Source organism: Taudactylus pleione, unplaced genomic scaffold (genome assembly GCF_031769625.1).
Source record: "Taudactylus pleione unplaced genomic scaffold, aTauple2 ptg000333l, whole genome shotgun sequence".
Lineage (NCBI taxonomy): Eukaryota > Metazoa > Chordata > Amphibia > Anura > Myobatrachidae > Taudactylus > Taudactylus pleione.
The window spans coordinates 1,155,669-1,175,971 of record NW_028284734.1 but is presented as its reverse complement, the minus strand read 5'-3'; the positions used below and the strand labels follow the sequence as shown (position 1 = coordinate 1,175,971).

General features: G+C 43.5%; 2 protein-coding genes across 3 annotated transcripts in view; one reads left to right on the top strand and one right to left on the bottom strand.

The window, feature by feature from the left end:
• Positions 1 to 20,303, top strand: part of IQGAP2 (IQ motif containing GTPase activating protein 2) — a 319,379-nt gene that overhangs the window by 208,765 nt on the left and 90,311 nt on the right. For both annotated transcript variants that reach the window (XM_088443725.1, XM_088443724.1), the window contains one exon: positions 218 to 381. In XM_088443725.1, coding sequence (XP_088299851.1) covers positions 218 to 381 — 164 coding nt within the window. The remainder of the gene's footprint in view (positions 1 to 217; positions 382 to 20,303) is intronic.
• On the bottom strand, positions 15,033 to 19,781 carry F2RL2 (coagulation factor II thrombin receptor like 2). Its single transcript, XM_088443726.1, has 2 exons — positions 19,592 to 19,781; positions 15,033 to 18,385 (listed from the first exon to the last, which is right to left on the bottom strand). Exons 1-2 carry the CDS (start codon positions 19,644 to 19,646, stop codon positions 17,298 to 17,300), a joined length of 1,143 nt encoding a protein of 380 aa, XP_088299852.1. The 5' UTR covers positions 19,647 to 19,781; the 3' UTR covers positions 15,033 to 17,297.

Sequence of the window (20,303 nt, the reverse complement as noted above, 5' to 3'; positions counted from 1 at the left end):
AACCTCTGCTTGTTAAAGAAAATAGTATTTGTACTACTCGCTAACCATTTGCGCATTAGCCAAGACATATTTTTATTACATTAAGTCATTTTTGGTTTGTACCAATCTTAGATTTCAGCAATTTTTCCGCTATAACATTGTTCAGATTATTGCTTGGTTGTACTTAGTTTATTAAGGTTTTCGGCTTTGTTTAGTATTCCACTATTTTGCCTTTTAGGAATTATTGCCATCAGCATAATCAATGATGCCATTGACCAAGGCGTTCCTGAGAACACTTTACAAGCTCTGTTGGCACCAAGTGCAAAAATTCAAGCAGTTTCACCGCAGAACTATTGGCATTACCATGTTGTCCTCCATGATGCCAAGGTCCAGAAATGCAAGGTATGGTTAGTTTAAGTTGACGTAAGATGACTTCGGGCCTGATTCACTACCTATCGCAACTGCGATTACGCACGCAATCGGCCGATTGTTGAGTTCTGCGTATGCATGGCAGTGGGACAATGATTGCAGTGACTACGCAGACCCATCGCAGGGTGATTGACAGGAAATACCGTTTGGGGGTGGTGATGGGGGAGGGAGGTGGTCATTGAAACACAGGCGTACCAGTGCGTTTCAACGCTGTTACAGGGGATGCATAAATTTGCCGATGCGATGCCATACGCAGCCTGAGCACTCATAGCGTGCAATGAAGTTAGCAATTTCTGAGTAAGGTCAGAGCTTGTGCAAGTGTGAGTGAGGCTGCGATGGTACTCGATTGTACCGATGGTTTCGCAGTCTTGATAAACATTACGGATATGTGTAAGGTAAAGTGAGCGTCCTTATGTTATGCTGCGACAGCATAGCGATTGCAATGAATTTGCATACTATCGTAGTGAGACTGCGTGCGTAATCGCAGTTGCGATTGCTAGTGAATCAGGCCCTTAGTCCATTGCAGCAGTGATGGTCGTATTATTGGCAGAGACCATGTTTTATGTGTTTTCCACAAAGCTATATTCATAAGTGAATGAAGAACTATTGTCTAACAAGTTGACTGAAAATGTTGCACAGTAACATAATGTTCAGCTGATCACCCACTATTTTGTATGACTGCATATACTGTACTACATGCTGCAGAACACTGCACAAACCTACTGGTCAGCTCTATTTGTACTCTGTGGTCTAGAGTTAGCCTTTGCTACACCACCCTCACAACTCTTATTTAGATTGTAAATTTTAGGTTTCTCTCCCTTTTACCCCAGGTAAAGATTTTGCACCCAGTAGCTGGATCTGTACCCAACTCTAAACCATTATGTGTAGTGATTAGATTGTGTAGTCACTAAAACCCGTCTACTAAAACTTGCTTTCATAAGAGATTTATTAGTGAAATTAAACAGTGTAATTCCTAATATTGTTAGAAAACATGTTAGCACTAGACATTAGAGAGAGGCATATGAGTTGTGACTAATAACAGTCATGTCAATTACCAATATCTTTTACAGTTAGTTGTTTGGTAGGATAAGTCCTTTTGTGTAGATAACACTGTTTGCGCCTTTGTGCTTATGAACAGGAATTTGATCTGCCACATCAGCCCTGGAATGATGGTCATTACTACATACTCCTATAGAACAGCGCCCCTTAGTGGTATATTAGTTGGGTGCAGGGTGGAAAGGAAAATTTCGTATATTTAATGCTCTGTCACAGTACATGACCCACTGCTATTATGTCTTTAATACCGGACTTAAATCCATTCATCTCGGCAACACTTGCATTGGTAAAAATTGACAAAAAGTTGCTTTGTTCCAATTGGCAGAAACTCAGTGTACCCTCTGTGAAAGTTGGGCACTGTAGACCATCTGTTGATGGGTGCTGATTGTTAAGATCGTGGTGGTTGATTGTGTGTAATGAAGCTAATGTAGAGAAACGTATGACTTGTTCTGTATAGGTGCCTTAATACCCTAATGGCATCATCCCCATCATGTTAAAGCTCACAATCGCCATACAATACAGACCAGATCTCCCACGTGGTTGTGCGAACATCTGTTTTGAGAATTGCAACATTCCAGAGTTCAGTGATTCATTTTCATGGCACCAGAGCGATTCCGATTACTGAGTTATTACTGCTGCTACAGGGTTTCCATCCACAGATCTGCAGGCGGAGGCAGCTGCTATTGTTCAGCGCCTCTGTATCAGCCTTATAGTAAAACACACTGCAATCCTTTGCTTAGTTTGGCATGGGTTCTCTTCATTTCCCATAGCATCTTCTCCGCATGCAGAGGAAAATAATACCGTGCTTCTGGTTGCCAGTATCTGATGGAAATGATCCCCTGCTCTCTACTAATCCAGTCATTTAAAATATATCTGTGTTGCTTCACTAGCTGGGTTAATATTTGAAGCGATTGCATAGCTAAGACTAAATGCCACAGATCATTATTTCGAATGGCTGTTAAATGAAATGTGCTGTATAAAGTAAATAGTGTCCCAGTTGTAAATTACTATTAAAGCCCCATCTTCCCGCACTTCATCGTCTTTGTTACAGTAACTAGAAGATGCAATGCCATAATGTATTAGTCAAAACAGAATGACATTTGAAAATGCATGTAGGTGACAAGTGATCTTAGAGTCGGACAGCAGTTTTTCAGTGGTGTAAGACCCTCTGGTATTGTTGGAACCTTGTCTTTCATGAGCTTAAATCACAGTAAGATAACAAATATAGGCATTCCTAGCAATAATGACCGTGACATCAGAAGGATAGAAGAGTAAGGAATGATACTAAAATGTAAGGGTTAATGGAAGTGATAGAAATCAGCGCTGAATAAAAGAAAAGAAATGGTGTAAATTGCTAGATTTATCCCTGGACACCTGGTGAGAGTAATATTTCCAGAAGACATGGAGTTTGGGCAGTCTGGCATGGGACATGTGTGGTGGTTCTGTTTTTAACAAATTAGAATTATGGAACTAGGAAGGAACTAGACACTAGGGCCAGATTAAGGTTTGCGGGAGCCACTCCCTCTTTAGGCAGCCATAACATTTACCATTGGAGCATTGGTTGTGGGCCCACCGTGAGTGGGTGGCTCTCGGCAACCATCTGTCTTTAATTCAGTACTGCAAGAAATGCTGAGGAACCTAAACAATTGCAACAACAGTACTAAGACAAGGCAGGAATCCAAAAGTTGCTCAGTCATGTAGTTGGGGCAGTGTCTGTCTCTGTACAAGTACCACCTTAAGAATGTCATTACAGTATAGAATAAAAGGTGTACTGTAGTTAGAAGATCCATAGAAGAGAAAGGACTTGGACTGCACACCCTAATTCTAAACAAAATAAAAAAAGATATTGCTGAGAATTGTAGTGCCGTGCATGAAAAGACGCTTGTGCACACTATAAGCAAGAAGAAAACTGATAGCCAAACCAGATATAATAAACTCTGAAACTAATATGAAATATTAATGAGGTTCTTAGTGCATATTTGACAAAATATATGAGCCCATCTACCACATAAAGATGAACCCCATCAGATGGGGATGGTGCACAACAAAGTTCCTTGTTTTCAGGATGTGAAAGCTGCTTAAGTTTTTTTTTTTATTATTTTTTTTTATTTCAGTGTAGAGATTCTGGGGTGTTCATATGAGTCAGTTGAAGGATTGCTCAAAGTCCCCTGGCAGCAATAGCTGACCTGTGCTGTAGAGATTCTCACCTGGGAGGCAGTGGCAGAACTTGGGACATGGAGAGTTGCTTAGATTGTTTTTGTTTTATTTATTTATTTTTTGTATTGATAGGAAGCATTCACCATCTGATATGTCCTAAAACCTAAATGGTTCACTTTAGGTAAACAGAGCTGCCGTTTTCAATGGTGACTTTGTGTCCCTTCTCAGTAAGACAGAAATGGGATCCAACAAATTGTCAGCACACTGGTCAAGGAGAAAACAAATTGCTGGAATAACAATGTAATCTAGCTTTTCAGCTGTCAGTTATACTGGCATCCTTACCATGTAAATGCAAAGCTGTATTGGTTGACGGGGTGAATTGGTATACTAAGTGGAAATAAGTGGGCTTTGGGGAGCTACAAAATAGTTTAGCTGCTGGATTTGAAACTGGAAAAGCATATATTCAGGGATTGAAATCCTCGCCCATATCCTAAATAGTACCCCATCCTCTGTTCCCTTCGGAAAGGGACCGTACTTGTCAGGCCATTAATTTCATTGCTAATTCTGCCTTTGTCATACACGGGGCAATTTTTCACATGATATGGCCATTTTTGACTGATCGTAATGACCAATGGAGTAAAAAATGGCATTGTCTAGACAATTACGATGCCGATGTGCGTCCCCGTAATCATAGATCAGATGGTTTTGCAGAAGGATTTTGACAGGTCAGTAAGATGTGACACATCTTAATACATTGGATCATATGGTAATTTGTACAATCGTACCTTTTCTAAATACAAATCGTACAGAATGTCAAGGGAAGAATTTTCAAGGTAATCGTATGCGAGATTGGATCTGGTACAACTCGCCCCGTGTATGGGCACCTTTATACTGATAGGCCAAATAATAAGTGTTCTGATTACACTGCACAACAGTAAAATTGTTTCCGCTGTGAAAATAGTTACTTCTAATTGATTTCAGCATGGGAAGAATGAATATAACATTTAAAACTCTGTTAGCTCTCAGTTTCCGGGATATAGCCCATTTATGATGTAGGGGTATTTTTTTTAAATGCTAGGGAATTTTGGCGTCTAGAGAATATATAGGTTGGAAAACCTGAATGCAGGAATGCTGAGTCGTTGTAGGCCGTGGAGTCGTTGTAGGCCATGTTTTGTCCATCACAGTCCTCTGGTTGATCGAAGCAAAATTATTTTGCCCCATTTACACATCAAACTCGGACTTATGAAGAACTTTAAATGGGATGAACAAAGATGGAGAAGCTTTCATGTACCTGAGAGGAAAGTTTCCACTTCTGAGTGATGCTAAAGTTGAGGAATGGATCTTTGTTGGTCAAAGTTTTCATCCTTAAGAAGTTGACAAATTTATGGACCGAGCCCTCCTTTAAAGGTGTTGTGTATGGCTTCTTGGGTAACAGAAGAGCTGGAAACTATGTTGAAATTGTGAACAACTTTCTAGAAAAATGTCATCAATTAGGCTGCAACATGTCACTCAAAATCCACTTTCTGGGCTCTCATCTGGATCTTCCCTGAGAACTGCGGTGCAGTGAGCTACGAGCACGGTGAGAAATTCCACCAAGACATGTCAGCAATGGAAGGAAGATATAAGGGTAGGTGGAACACGTCTATGCTTGCTGACTACTGTTGGGCAGTGAGATGCCCCAGAAGAGGAGTACAAGCGACAAGCAAAGAGAAAGTGCTCTCATGAATAGGCAACTAATTGAGAGGACTTTGTTTGCTGTATTTAGTTTAATTTTTTTGTTTGCTGTATTTTGTTTAGTTTTCTGTTCACGTAGTGTAGCTCAAATATAAACATTCTGAAGTCATATTTGTTTTTCTTGACCTCAAATCAGTAAAGTATGACTATTTTTTAGAAAGGAAACAAATGAAAAGTATTTGTTGTACAGTGTTGTGCAAGTGGTTTTGTCAGCCATCCATCTACCCATCTGCAATTATGGACAACTGGTTTGGATGTAGATAGTAGACCCTGCACAATAGCACTGGCTACTTCAGCAGTCTGGATATCTGCATGCTGTTCCAATGTCAGTATTAGTTTAAGTACTGTAGTCAGCACGGACTTCCCTTTTGATTACAAATGTTGATTTTTTGACCCCTTTTCCTAGGACAAATCTGGTTTTGTACCTATTCTGTGGGGGAAGCATTATACTGCTCTCCCATTCCCCCAGATTGTATCTAACCCTTCCATAAACTTATGGGTGAGCTACTCTATATGATATCATTGGGAGCCTTTACCGGAATGCTTAGCATGGCAGAAGTCCAGGGTATATGCACAGTGTAAGGACTATTCTCTGGGGAAATTGTCTTAGTGGGGCAGTAAGTTGTCTATCTGATGCTTCTGTTTGGCACCTTGTTTGTAATCGACTTAAAAACAAATCAGCATTTCCTGAATGAGAGGGTCCTGACACTTCAATCTGTCTCCAGTTGAGTCAGGAGAACGGAGAAACATTGCTACAGATGTGTCCTCTTGCATCTTTGCTGCTTGCGCTGCAAACGTGCGCAGCGGCCACTATGCTCAACAGTACGCCATACCGTGCACTTAATTCACCATGAAATACTTTGGAGTCACAGGTGCAAACGCAGCGCGTGTACCTGTTCACAGGCACGCGACTTGCCGTACAAGCGGCAAAGATGCAAGAGGACGTATCTATAGGGTATGAGGAACTGGCGGTACCTGAGCCATTGCTCCCTGCACTACAAGGACTCCCTGACCTTGCATGGAGAGTTGGTAATCACAAGGAAGTTCTCCTCAGTTGAATGGGCTTTGGATTGTGCTGTAGTCTGAAATAATAGAGATAGGATACAACTGAAGTCTCCAGGGGGCATATTCAATTTGGTGCGAGGTTTAGCAAGGTATGGATTACCGCGGGTATGTGCACTACCGATGCCCGCGATATCCATTAAAAAAAAAAGTGGTCGCGGGGTTTTCAGCTGTGAAAACCCCCGTGCCGCATAAAAGAAAAAAAAAGACACTTACCTGCCTAAGGGTCTCAGATGGTCTCCGCAGCTCCCGGTGGCCTCCCCTCCATCCTGTAACTGGGAAGGGGGCTGGTGGGGGACTCCCGGGGCGGGTGGGAGGAGCAAGGGCTGCTGGGAGATGTAGTTTTCCCAGCGCCCGTTACAGAGAGGGGAGGATGGGACACAACGGGAGTCACTCACACACACACACTTACAAACACTCACACACACACACACTAGTCATACACACCACTGCTGCAGGAGACCGGGTCTCGACGGTGGAGGAGAAGATACCGCTTCGGAACGTGAGTAATTAAGGACTAATTAAGCTAATTGGAAACTTCAATTGCTTAATTAGTCCTCAAGGGTTGTCGCTGGGATCTCAGAGCAAGTCCCGCTGTTATTTTCTAAAATTAACAATTTTAGGAAAAATCTGACCTGCTGTGGAGGTGCGAGGAAAAAAACCTAGCGGCGCTCAAAATCTAAAAAACCCAGCACCTGATTGAATAGCAAAAATCTCACACCTGCAGGAAATACCTTGCAGGTGTGGGATTTTTGCTTTTCTCACCCCCAAATGAATATGCCCCCAGATGTCTTGGACTTGAGAAACCATAGGAGGTAGCCAAGAATAATTTAAACAACACATACTAAAATAGGCAAACGCTGGTGGGGTTTCCAGTTGTCTCTAAACCCCCCATCCTCAGGCTGCCACAACATGGAGCTTGAGTTGCAGAATGGAGCTTCTCCTGCCAAGTCTGCTGTGCTTGAGGCTCTGAGCACTTGATCAGTGCATTGAACCACAGAGCGGCTGCCAGCAAGAAGAGACAGGCATCTTGACATGAGGTCTGAAAATGTGCACTTACAATATGTATATTTTTTATGGGATATTAAACTTCTTATTTATGAGATACATCCTATGGCAGTGGTTCTTAAGCGGTATACACACCTCAGTGATGTGCCGACCCAGTGACGCGGCGATGCATTGTATAAATACAGCCCATCGCCGTACACTCTACACGATCAGCCGTACGACGATGCAGTATATCTTTACATGCTTAATGTAACAACACTGCGTCGTCCCATCTGATATGCAGCACATCAGATAGGACTATGCGACTACCCAATTCATCAAATATACGACGGTCTGCCAATATATCAAATAAGTGTGTACTTAGCTTTAACCTCGGAATCGGTATGAAGTACTGCCGGCCGTCTGTCATTTAACCCATGCCGGGATAAAGCAGTCGGGAATCCGGCTGTCGGGATCACATCAGCCGGTTTCCCGATTGCATCCCTTAACCTCAACCGTCAAAGTTTTCCCAACAGATCACGTTTTGAGTCTGTGGAAGAAGGTGAGGTACTTACTGACCCAGTAACATAGATTAACTCACCTGTGCGTGATTAAAGTAATCCACAAAACATGACCTGTTGCATTGCAGATTGCTGTCTTTCTTGCAAAGACCACTCATTTCTACACATCATATGACCAATGTTATAGAGCTGAAATTCACTTCTGTGACACAAAATTACCAAGGACAAATTGTTGCTTCCCTGGAATTGAATATAACAACACAAAGGGTATAGAATATATGTTGTTCTGAAGGTATTTTCCTACATGACACTTAATTCTGTGTAGAGTGTCTCTTCTAACGTGCTCCATGGAAACAAGAACCTATTATTGGCTCTGTGGATGTGGTTTTGCTTATTATAACAATGAAGAGATGTGTTAAAGACCCAATGTACACTATCAGTGCAATTAAAATAAATATTTACAGTAATGGGATTGTAAGATGTGTCTTGTTGAGGGGAAGATATTGTATAATTTTTCACATCTGCTATGTTTGCATGTGCAGATTTTGTGCGGATATTTTGAGTGATGTTTTTCTAGTCATCTTGTACTGCCATCTGCTGACTGTACGCAGAGTAGAACCCATCTTATGTTCCTCAGAAAGCAGTTCTGATATACAGATGTATCCTTACACATCTTTGCTGCAGTCCAGCCAAAAAGACCCTCTTAACATGCCAGATCCCGTGAGAGACTGCAAGCGCTGGGCGGCTTTTTTGCAGCTTTCTTTAACGGAAACGCGGACGCAGCTTTTCTCATTCCAAGTTCTGTTGTTCTTCATATACAGACTCAGATGCACACAGATATACAAGTGTCGCAGCACAGTCTGATTTCTGACTTAAGGTGGCCATACACGGCACGATATATGTGCCGATCCGACCCATCGGCACGATATAGGTGCTATATTTTGCCGTGTATGGGCACGATATATTACCTGGTATCGTGCTGCGCGCTCCCGCGGGATCGTATATTGCATCCCCAGATCTTCTAACGTTTATCTGATATGGCATGCGATGTACAATCCCATTCAGATGAAGGAGGGGGCAGCCGGCATATCGTACGGTCAGAGGGGACCGCACGATTGCTGGCAGTGACAGCCCGATTTGTCTGCTGACGATCGGCAGTCGCCCTACACGGTGCATCACACCGTGTATGGGCAACTTTAGACACATTTTCGGCAAAAAAAATAAGATGCCCAATGCTAGCAGATTTGCACGGGCCCTGGCTGATTACTCACGCCAGGCAAGGAAACAGCTGTATACTGCACTACTATCTTTTTGGGAAATCTGCTTGATATATTTGTGTGTGTGTGTATGTATATATATGTATGTGTGGGTATATATATAATGACTAGCATTAAATATGGTCTGAGTAGATCTATTCAGACAGGGCTTACTATATAAAGTAGACAAGCACATAATTCAAATAGGCAGATATCCTACCTGAGAAACATTGTGATTTAGGGCTTCATTTACTAATAAGTTCCACTTGTAGGTGATATTGTTTTTTTTTGGTTCACTGCGTTATTTTTCATTTTTATTAAAACATATGCCCGGTGATGCTAATGAAGAAAGTCCTTCTCAGCGCTATTTTTCATATCCAGATAACGCAGAGGTGGATGTCCTTGCTAACCCGGCAACATGGAGTAGAAATTTGTGCCAGACAACCTAGCAAGAATCAGATCCGCTGCCTATCATTACAGCGCGGCAGCAGTGCGGAGCTGTGGTGAGTAGGGAAGGTCCCACAATAGCTCATTGCAGCCAGCGCACTGTAATGACAGGCAGCCAATCTGATGTCACAGCTTCCGGACCCTGGTGATAGTAATGGCTACACAGTATGTGTGCCCCTGCCCCCTCTCCACTGTGTGCCTCTGACCTAGCCCCCCTTGTGCGTCCCTGCCCCCTCTCCACTGTGTGCCTCTGACCCAGACCCCCTTGTGCGTCCCTGCCCCCTCTCCACTGTGTGCCTCTGACCCAGCCCCCCTTGTGCGTCCCTGCCCCCTCTCCACTGTGTGCCTCTGACGCAGCCCCCATTGTGGCTGGAGAATTGATTTAACATATACGAGTGGTAAGTTAGCTTTACCGCTCGTTACTAAATAAAGGTTTCCATATCATGTCATGGGTGATGCGCTACTAAATAGCGTTATTCTAAACAACAACATTTCATACTTTAATGAATTTCAACAACTGTTAAGTTTCCTCACTAACGAGTTTGAACAGCTCAAACTCGTTAGTAAATGGAGCCCTTGCTCTATTTCTCATTACTTTTTTTTTTTAATAAAATAATGTGAAAACTGGTGTTTTCACACCCTTTTCACATTATTTTAGCCTTTTCACATTATTTTAGTATTACTTAAATGTATTTTAAATGTATTAAAGGGATTTGGAGCAGTTTTCAAAAAATCTGCTCCAAACCTTTAAATTTGCATTATTTTAGTAAGCAGATCGCATTTCCCAAGGGAAAGGAAATTTGGTCTGTCTCAAAATTTTACAAAAATAACAGGGGAAGCCCTGTGATAACGCCATTTGGAGATGGCGTCATTATGGCTTTCCCCTGTTTCACGACTCCTGTTCTGCTCTGACTGGTAGAGCCAGCGCCTGTGATCAGCTTTGTGTGTTTAAATTAGGGGTGTGCATCGGACACTTTTCGTGTTTTGTGTTTTGGTTTTGGATCTGGATCTTTCTTCGTGTTTTGGATCTGGATTGGTTTTGCCAAAACCACCCTTCCGTGTTTTGGGTTCTGGGTTTTGTGTTTTGGATCTGGATTTTTTCTTAAAAAATAAAAAAAAAACGCTAAAATCACATAAATGGGCCTTTTTTTGTTCCTACGCTATTAATAACCCCAATAACATTAATTTCCACTCATTTCCACTCTATTCTGAACACCTCACACCTCACAATATTGTTTTTAGGCCAAAAGGTTGTACCGAGGAAGCTGGATGACTATGCTAAGCGACACAAGGGGGCGGCACAAACACGTGGCCCATCTAGGAGTGGCACTGCAGTGGCAGACAGGAAGCCAATCAGCGTTATGGTGCCCATTTGCATGTAGCACGAACCCGGGAGATCCGTGCTACATGCATCTGTGTGATTGGCACAGAGCAATGACAGGTCCGTGAGACCCGTCTGTGCTGCTGTGGTAAAAAAAAAAAAAAAAACCTGTGTAAAAAAAGAAAAAAATGGCGTGCACCCCCCCAAAAAAGAGCAACCAGCCCCGGGCATTAGTAACCCAGTGCTGGGTGTGCTTAAATACAGGGGACAAACGACGTAGGGGTCCCCTGTACTTAAGCACAACCAGCACCGGGCTAGTCAGAACCAGCGCTGGTTGCCAAAATACGGGGGACAAACGACGTAGGGGTCCCCTGTATTCTGCGCAACCAGCTCTGGGCTCTGATCCGGTCCTGGTTCTGGAAATATAGGGGACAAAAAATGAGTAGGGTTCCCCTGTATGTTCCAGAACCAGCACTGGACTTTTTCTAGCGGGGGGCTGATGCCACAGCCAGGGGAGCCCTTTCACCGGGCCCCCCAGCCGCAGCATCAACCCTGACCGCTAGTCAGCCCAGGCCGGGGATCCCTGGAGAGCTGGGGACCCCCCCAATAAAGGGGTCACCCTCTCCAGGGCACCCCAGGCCCAGGCTGATAGCCCGGGGCTATCCCCGCCACCCCTGGTGGCGGTGGGTGGCGGGTTGATTGTGTGGTGTGGTGTAAATAAAGAATATCAAACATTGTCTTTACAAGTAGAACTGCAAGTCCCAGCTAGCCTGCCCCGCATGCTGGTACTTGGAGAACCACAAGTACCAGCATGCAGGGCATTAAGGGCCCACTAGTACCTGTAGTTCACCTGTAAAAAAAATGTTTAAAAAAACACAGGACACACACACCGTGACAGTATAAGTTTATTAAACATACATACACACACACACATGTACACATACTCACCTATGTAACCTGTAGCATCGGTCCACTTGTCCGGTAAAGTATCCCTAGGGGACCTGTGAAAAAAAACATACTCACCATCTCCTATGCGAGGTTCTGTCCTCTTCGTTCCAAAGTAGGCATCCCCGGACTTGGCAAAAAAAAAAAACGAAAACGCGATCCACGAACTTAGTACCGTTCTATAGAACGGTACTTCCCGAATGAGAGCTTAGCGGCGGGGTATCACCATGGAAACCCCGCTGCTAAGCGTTCATTGGCTGAGAGAGGTCATCTCCCGTCTCTCAGCCAATGAACGGCTCCCTCCATTGTAGTCAATGGTGGGAACCGCAGGGTAAACTTTAATAACCTTGCGGCTCCCAGCATTGACTACAATGGAGGGAGCCGTTCATTGGCTGAGAGAGACGGGAGATGACCTCTCTCAGCCAATGAACGCTTAGCAGCGGGGTTTCCATGGTGATACCCCGCCGCTAAGCTCTCATTCGGGAAGTACCGTTCTATAGAACGGTACTAAGTTCGTGGATCGCGTTTTCGTTTTTTTTTTTTGCCAAGTCCGGGGATGCCTACTTTGGAACGAAGAGGACAGAACCTCGCATAGGAGATGGTGAGTATGTTTTTTTTCACAGGTCCCCTAGGGATACTTTACCGGACAAGTGGACCGATGCTACAGGGTTACATAGGTGAGTATGTGTACATGTGTGTGTGTGTGTGTGTGTATGTTTAATAAACTTATACTGTCACGGTGTGTGTGTCCTGTGTTTTTTTTAAACATTTTTTTACAGGTGAACTACAGGTACTAGTGGGCCCTTAATGCCCTGCATGCTGGTACTTGTGGTTCTCCAAGTACCAGCATGCGGGGCAGGCTTGCTGGGACTTGCAGTTCTACTTGTAAAGACAATGTTTGATATTCTTTATTTACACCACACCACACAATCAACCCGCCACCCACCGCCACCAGGGGTGGCGGGGATAGCCCCGGGCTATCAGCATGGGCCTGGGGTGCCCTGGAGAGGGTGACCCCTTTATTGGGGGGGTCCCCAGCTCTCCAGGGATCCCCGGCCTGGGCTGACTAGCGGTCAGGGCTGATGCTGCGGCTGGGGGGCCCGGTGAAAGGGCTCACCTGGCTGTGGCATCAGCCCCCCGCTAGAAAAAGTCCAGTGCTGGTTCTGGAACATACAGGGGAACCCTACTCATTTTTTTCCCCTGTATTTCCAGAACCAGGACCGGATCAGAGCCCAGAGCTGGTTGCGCAGAATACGGGGGACCCCTACGTCGTTTGTCCCCCGTATTTTGGCAACCAGCTCTGGTTCTGACTAGCCCGGTGCTGGTTGTGTTTAAGTACAGGGGACCCCTATGTCGTTTGTCCCCTGTATTTAAGCACACCCAGCACTGGGTCACTAATGCCCGGGGCTGGTTGCTCTTTTTTTGGGGGGGGGGCACGCCATTTTTTTCTCTTTTTACACAGGTTTTTTTTTTTTTATTTACCACAGCAGCACAGACGGGTCTCACGGACCCGTTAGTGCTCTGTGTCAATCACACAGATGCATGTAGCACGGATCTCACGAGTCCGTGCTACATGCAAATGAGCACCATAATGCTGATTGGCTGAGAGCCGTGACAGACGGCTCTGTCAGCCAATCAGCACTTTGCCCATTAAAGGCAAAGGCATTTTTTTTAAAATGGCCGCTCGAGGCAAAACCTCGAGATCCGACAGCAGATCTCGAGGTTTTGCCTCGGGAGAGGGATCCGGGGCAGACAGGGAGATCCGAGCTTGGGCTCGGATCGCCCCGGATCCCCGAAGTTCGGGTGGGTTCGGTTCTCAGGGAACCGAACCCGCTCATCCCTAGTTTAAATAGGCCAAAAGCTGATCACTGTAAAAAAAAAAAAAAACATACACTTACCTGCATACCCCAAGAGTGTGACCGTGCATGCACTGCTGCCGGCTACATCCCCCACCCACCGCAACCGCCCTCCCCCATTAAACTGACACCTGCGCAGTAATCAGATGAGCTCGTCCGTGCTTCTGACCAGCTGATCTTTGGGATCCTGCTCCGTGACAGTCACATGCCTGGGTCACAGTGCAGGAGCTCGATGATGAGGCACAGAAGATCTCACCTGACCACTGTGCAGGTAAGTGTCAGCTTATACCCCTTTTACAGCGGAGCTAAAACCCGGGTTATTGCAGGGTTAACCCGGGCAGCTCCCTGGTGTAAAAGGGGAGAGGGTTGGATCGCCGGGTCGAGTGACCCTGCAATCCAACCCAGGTAAATAGCAGGGTTTAACATGGGCGTAGCCCGTGAAACCCTGCTGTGAGAACAGCGCTCTCCAGGTCACGATGACCTGGAGTGCGCTGCAAGCTGGCCAATTGGTCCGGCTTCAGTGGAGCTTGGAGATGACGTCATCTCCAAGCGTCCACTTTCACGCTGGGAAAGCCGGGTCTATGCAGACCCAACTCCGGTGTGAGCGGCGCCGACTCGGGAATATCCAAAAGTCGGCGCCGGCTAAATTCCAGGTCTGATCCGGATAGGAACTCTGTTCCAACTCCGGGTGAGACCTGGAATTTTGGTGGAAAAGGGGTATTAGTGGGGAGGGGGGGGGGGGTCACACTCTCCGGGGGAATTTTTGTCAAAGAAATACCCTGATAAGTGCGAGGGAGATATGCACAGGGACAGCTTTATCGCAGGATCTGTCCCTGCATGCGATTCTTAATACATTCTTGTGAAAGTAAGAAAACTCGTAATGCAAGTTCAGTCAAAATGATCACATCACAAATGCAAATTAATTGCAGTTTATGATAAATAGGCCCTTAATGCCTTAAGTGAAAAGAAATCTGAAACCATGAAGACCTACTGTATGTTAAAACTGATCTCTGATTTATACATGCAGAAGTGACAGCCATTTTATACTAGAGAACACGATTGCCATGAAGAGGTCACCCTGGGGGTGATACACATTCTATACTAAAAGGAACCTTTATTTTATTTAATTGTTTTCCTTTCATTTATTTATTATTAATTTTTAACTATTCTAAAAAAATTAAAAGATAACTGCAGTAGTTTGGTTGTCTAATTGCACATCTCCGTCAGATTGGCTTCCCTGTTTGTGAAATACATACTTGAAAATAATTAAGCTGAAACAAAACATGATTCACAGTTTATTTTATGTAAATAACAAAATATTAATGTATAAAAAATGTACAATAGTATTCAGAGTTTATGTCCTCAGGGCCTGTGTCTCCAGTTGTGCTGAGGTTTGTGCTATTGGAAATAGCTTTATTTGGAGAACACATCTCTTTCGACTTTAGTGGGATTAGTGGTGCAATGCCACATAGACATAGAGGAAGGAGGGTGGTACATGCCTGCTCCCTACATCTTATGTTATGTTACCGGTTGTCATGGTAATCATATGATCGTGGGAAAACTGATAAATCATTAATAGCAGCTACAAAGATGCCTGGTAAGTTAATGGGCGTCCCTTGAGACATGGATTCTGCCCACTTGACATTCACTTATCAAGAGTAAGCATTGACTGGGATTCTGTTGACCGAATTTCTCCTGCACCATACCCAGGCAATAGCCTCCTATGCTACTGTATGTCATATGGCACCACATTACCCCCTTCCGGACTGATCTGCCCTGCTTTCCTGAGGGCCCTGGAAAAGCATGGTGGGGAGCAAAGTAAGGGGGATGTGCCACGGGATTACTAGGTGCTACTTTGGAAAAGCTCATCTTCCATGTCAAGTGGTTCTGCCCGTACTCAAGATAACAGATTGGCATGTGGGTGGGGTTCATGTGGTGCCTTATAAACGGGTTCCAAAATGAACAAGTGCACAAGTCTTGTATCTTATAAGTGCTGTACCTAGAGTCTCTTGTTTTTCATGGAATTCCACCTTCGAACAACAGATAAAATTATACCTAAGTATATTGACATTAATAAAAAGTTATACAATTTGGGCAGCCTACAGATATGTCCGTATACACCTTGCCTCATCAATACACTTGGCACGAGTGAACCACGCCGAGGGGTGTTGCGTAGTATTTTTTCTTTAAAATTGTGTCTTATTTAAACACTGATCAATCAGTACCAGAGGCGCTGAGCTGCGGCTTTAACCCCACAGGAATTAGGGTTCTTTTTACGTATGAAGTCACTGATGACGCACAACGGAACAAGGTATGAGAAAAAGCCACGGCCGCTGCGTCCTAGCACTTCATATGCAGATTCAGACTCATTCGCACATGGATGTATGAGTGTCGCATAGCAAATTAATCGGTGTGGTCTCGTTAAATGGTTTTGTTGCATTATGACTATGCACATACACACGAAAAAGATGCCTGGCGCAAGGCGAATCACACGGAACCTGGTGCACCAAGGGCTGTTTGGCCTATAGTGGATAAGGACACATCTGTAAGCCAAACAATAGAGTATTCATGCTGTCTTCTGCTAAGTGAAGGGTGGTGTTTAGTCTTCAAGCAAGCAGCAGTTCAGTGCCTGATCACATTCTTATTTTACAACTATACAAAGACCTAGTCCTCTGTACAGATTAACCTACACATCCTAACACTTTTAGCATATTGCTGACCGTATGTCATGTTATAGTCTTTATTTCAATAACATTAAACATGGGAGGTCTCTTTGAAGCTTCCTTTTGAATTAATCATCAACCATTCAGTATACTGTATAGTCTTAGAAGTAACATTGTATGTGGTTGACCTCTTCATTGAAAATGCACCAGATTATGCAGCAGTTATTCACATTTGTCTTCTGACAGATTATTTACATAATGTAATTTTCCTATACAGTATTTTTTTCTAAGAATCTTGGGGTGGAGGGATGAATGCACAATTACAGGAATGTTTTTACTTTTTCATTCAGCAGTTGTTTTTTTACAGAAGCTTTAATCACAACAGGCATTTCCTTCTCCAACTTTTCTCCAATACCACTTCTCAATGTCCTGACATCAGTGAGGACTATGACAGTCCAGTCTCCCAATATAACCCTTCTTTGCACTTGTTGTGGAGCTGCAAGTCCCAGTATACCATTCCAGACAAGCTGCCAAGGCATGCCTGGAGCATAGTTGCAGAACAGCTGAAGAACCACAAGTTGCCAGGGCTGTGGAGTGCACCGAATGGCAGTGTACACATTTTTAGGGGGTTATAATGGGGGGCTTGTGAATGAACCCTTATTGTCTCTTATATGGGTCCAGTAGTCTCTTGTATTTTCCCTCACTTGTTTAAATAGATGATACACATATTGAACTCGCTATAATATTTACAATAATGACTTTAAGCCAGGTCACTGTGTTCATATCTATCTTCGTTCTCTCTCAAATTCTTTTTTTATCCTAAGAATAGACCAGCAGATGGCGCTATAATATCAGCAAGGAGATGTACAGGATGAGTCTCGCAGTTAGGACGGCAGTAGTGTCACGCATTTCTCAGACAGCCTAATAATTTTAGCATAGTTTTTGGGTGCTTTGGTAATGTTAGACATAAGAAAATAGAGAAAAGGATCCAGACAACTGTTTAAACTGCTAAAACATAAAGCAATCAGATAGTACCCATACATGTTATCCGTTTTGCTATAATGATACCTGACTTGGTGAATTAGGAGTAGGATGTTACTCGGCGTAAAGCACAGAGTGAACATAACCAGAAGCAGGACGGTTATTTTTAGGTACAAAAAGCGTTTCTGATCGTGGGTCCCCAGAGTTCTTATGATTGAGAAGCAGCAGAAAGCCACCACACAGAATGGAGCAAGGTAGCTGAACACAACCAGAGAAATAAAATAGTAGAACTGGAAGGAGTCGGCGGAGGTTTCATACACATCATTGCAGGAGACCAGGTGCAGATCATCCAGCGTATAGGTTTGCTTCAGAGTGAAAAACGGTGTCATAAACACAAGGACAATAATCCACACGAGGGCACACAGGAGAATGGCGCAGGTCCGTTTTGGCAAACTCCGGTATATGAAAGGGTGGACAATGGCTATGTAGCGGCTGATGCTGATACACATGATAAGTAGAATTGAGCAATACATGTTCCCATAGAAGCAGATGGTCATGGCACGACACATACTTTCTCCAAATATCCAGTTGTTGCCATCCAGGTGGTACGCGGCCTTGAAGGGGAGCATGAGGCAGAAAAGCAAGTCCGACACGGCTAAGTTGGTGTAAAATATTGACATGCACGCAGATCGGCCTCGAGAGAAGAGCATCCTTAGTATGAGGATATTGGAAGGAATCCCAATGAGTATGACCACGATGTATATAGCTGGAATCAGTTGTCTACTTGTGGAACTTCCTAAGTAGGCCAAAGTAGCATTGCCGACCACAGATATCCCCTTCTTTGCTTTGGTATTCTGGAAGTAATTTGCTGCAGTCTCTGTGACTCCATTAAGTTCATGTAGGGGGAGTTTTTCATAGTCTCTATAACTTACTCGAAAAGTCTTTGGAAGGTTAACTTCAGTTTCGTTTTTCACCCCTCCGACATCAGCGCCTGTATAATTATAGATACATAGGGTATGTTAAATTAACTTTCAACTTTCCCCCAATGTTCTTGTCTTCAAAGAGCAAACTGTAAAACATAAAGGAAATCTGTACAGAAATCTAAGTAACATTTTTCTCCACCTTTATAACAGACTTGTTTGTTTTGTTTATTTATATTTTATATGTTCTCTGTTTATTCCAAATCTCCAATCTTTGTTTCCTTGCGTTTATTAATCTCATTCTTTTTCAACTTTATATTTAATGAGACGTCTGAGATTGTTTTCACTGCTGAGAAATGATTAACCTCTCTGTAGCAGTACACTGTGAGTGTGTGGGGATCAGAGCAGAGGCAGGTAACACCGGAAACCATTGGTGTGGTATTGTGTTGTACTGAATAGCTAATGTAGAGGACATGAGTCTGAGAACTGATTAACCTCTCTTTAGCAGTACCACTGTGAGAGTGTGGGGAGCAGAGCAGGGGCAGGTAACACCGGAAGCCATTGGTGTGGTATTGTGTTGTACTGAATAGCTAATGTAGAGGACATGAGTCTGAGAACTGATGAACCTCTCTGTAGCAGTACACTGTGAGTGTGTGGGGATCAGAGCAGATGCACGTAACACCGGAAGCCATTGGTGTGGTATTGTGTTGTACTGAATAGCTAATGTAGAGGACATGAGTCTGAGAACTGATTAACCTCTCTGTAGCAGTACACTGTGAGAGTGTGGGGAGCAGAGCAGGGGCAGGTAACACCGAAAGCCATTGGTGTGGTATTGTGTTGTACTGAATAGCTAATGTAGAGGAAATGAGTCTGAAAACAGTGCCAGTTTTTGCCATAGGAAATCTTAAACCCCAAGGTCTTGTTTCTTAGAATTGTGTAACATCATGTATGTAGATTATTGTATGAAATTAGTTAATTTAACTGTTATTCTGCATCTGGCTACCAAATAGAAGAATTATATAATTGACAAAACTGGGTATCCGATCACTTTCTTTGTCAACTTTGAATATACACTTTTCTAAGACTTTTTGAAACAAATTTTACAGATAAATCCATATCTCTATAGATGAAATACTTCATGATATATAATCCTAAACTGCTGTAAAGTATCTTATTTCCTGCTGTTTAGTAACCTTAGCATAGCTGCTGATTGCCTGGCCCTTTTCCTTTTGCCTAGAAGCGTAATACTGGAGAGATCTTAGCACCACTGCACTCACCGTTCAGGCAGTAAGCCGTACCAGACAGAAAGAATACGGCCAGCAGGACTTCCATGTTCAGGCTCTCTGGGTTTAGTTCAGTGCTCAGTCATTGTCCTGTGTGTCCTGAAGAGCGAGTAGTGCAGCAGCCTCCTCTGTGGCTCCATGCCATGTGTGTACTCACAGACCAGAAGGAGCAGCTCCCTTCTCCTCCTCCCCAGGAGTGACGCATAAGAGTATACAGTATACTGTAGGAACAGGCAGCTGCCGGAAGAAATAAACTTTTTCACTAGTGGCTCTTAACTCCTACTTTTCCATTGCTGTCCTTTTCTCTCTACAATGCACACATGTCATTTGTTTTGAAGACTGTTTCCTGATTTATTTATTTATTTTTGTACTTTCTAGATTGTAATATTCGTATATTATTCACGTTTCAACAAAGACTGCCATTTAGTTACTTAAAGGAGATATAACCTAATATATATATATATATATATATATATATATATATATATATGCGTGTATATAAAATATTTTTCTTTGTTAGTAATTCCAATATATATATATATATATATATTATTATAGTTTAACTCTCAAATTAATAAAGAGCGTGGGTGGTAAAAATTAAGCTTAAAGAGGGATGATGGTGGTGGTCTCATGGTTCTCTGCCATTGATGGCAATGTTGTTGTTTTTTTTTTTTTCCCCCAGCAAGCGATGCAATTGAGGTGGGAC

Bases quoted from the DNA above. Each gene is read 5' to 3' on its own strand.
- F2RL2 (XM_088443726.1), bottom strand. From the start codon at position 19,646: ATGGAAGTCCTGCTGGCCGTATTCTTTCTGTCTGGTACGGCTTACTGC. The intron at 18,386-19,591 runs GTGAGTGCAGTG...ATAATTATACAG, and splicing joins TACGGCTTACTGCCTGAACG to GCGCTGATGTCGGAGGGGTG.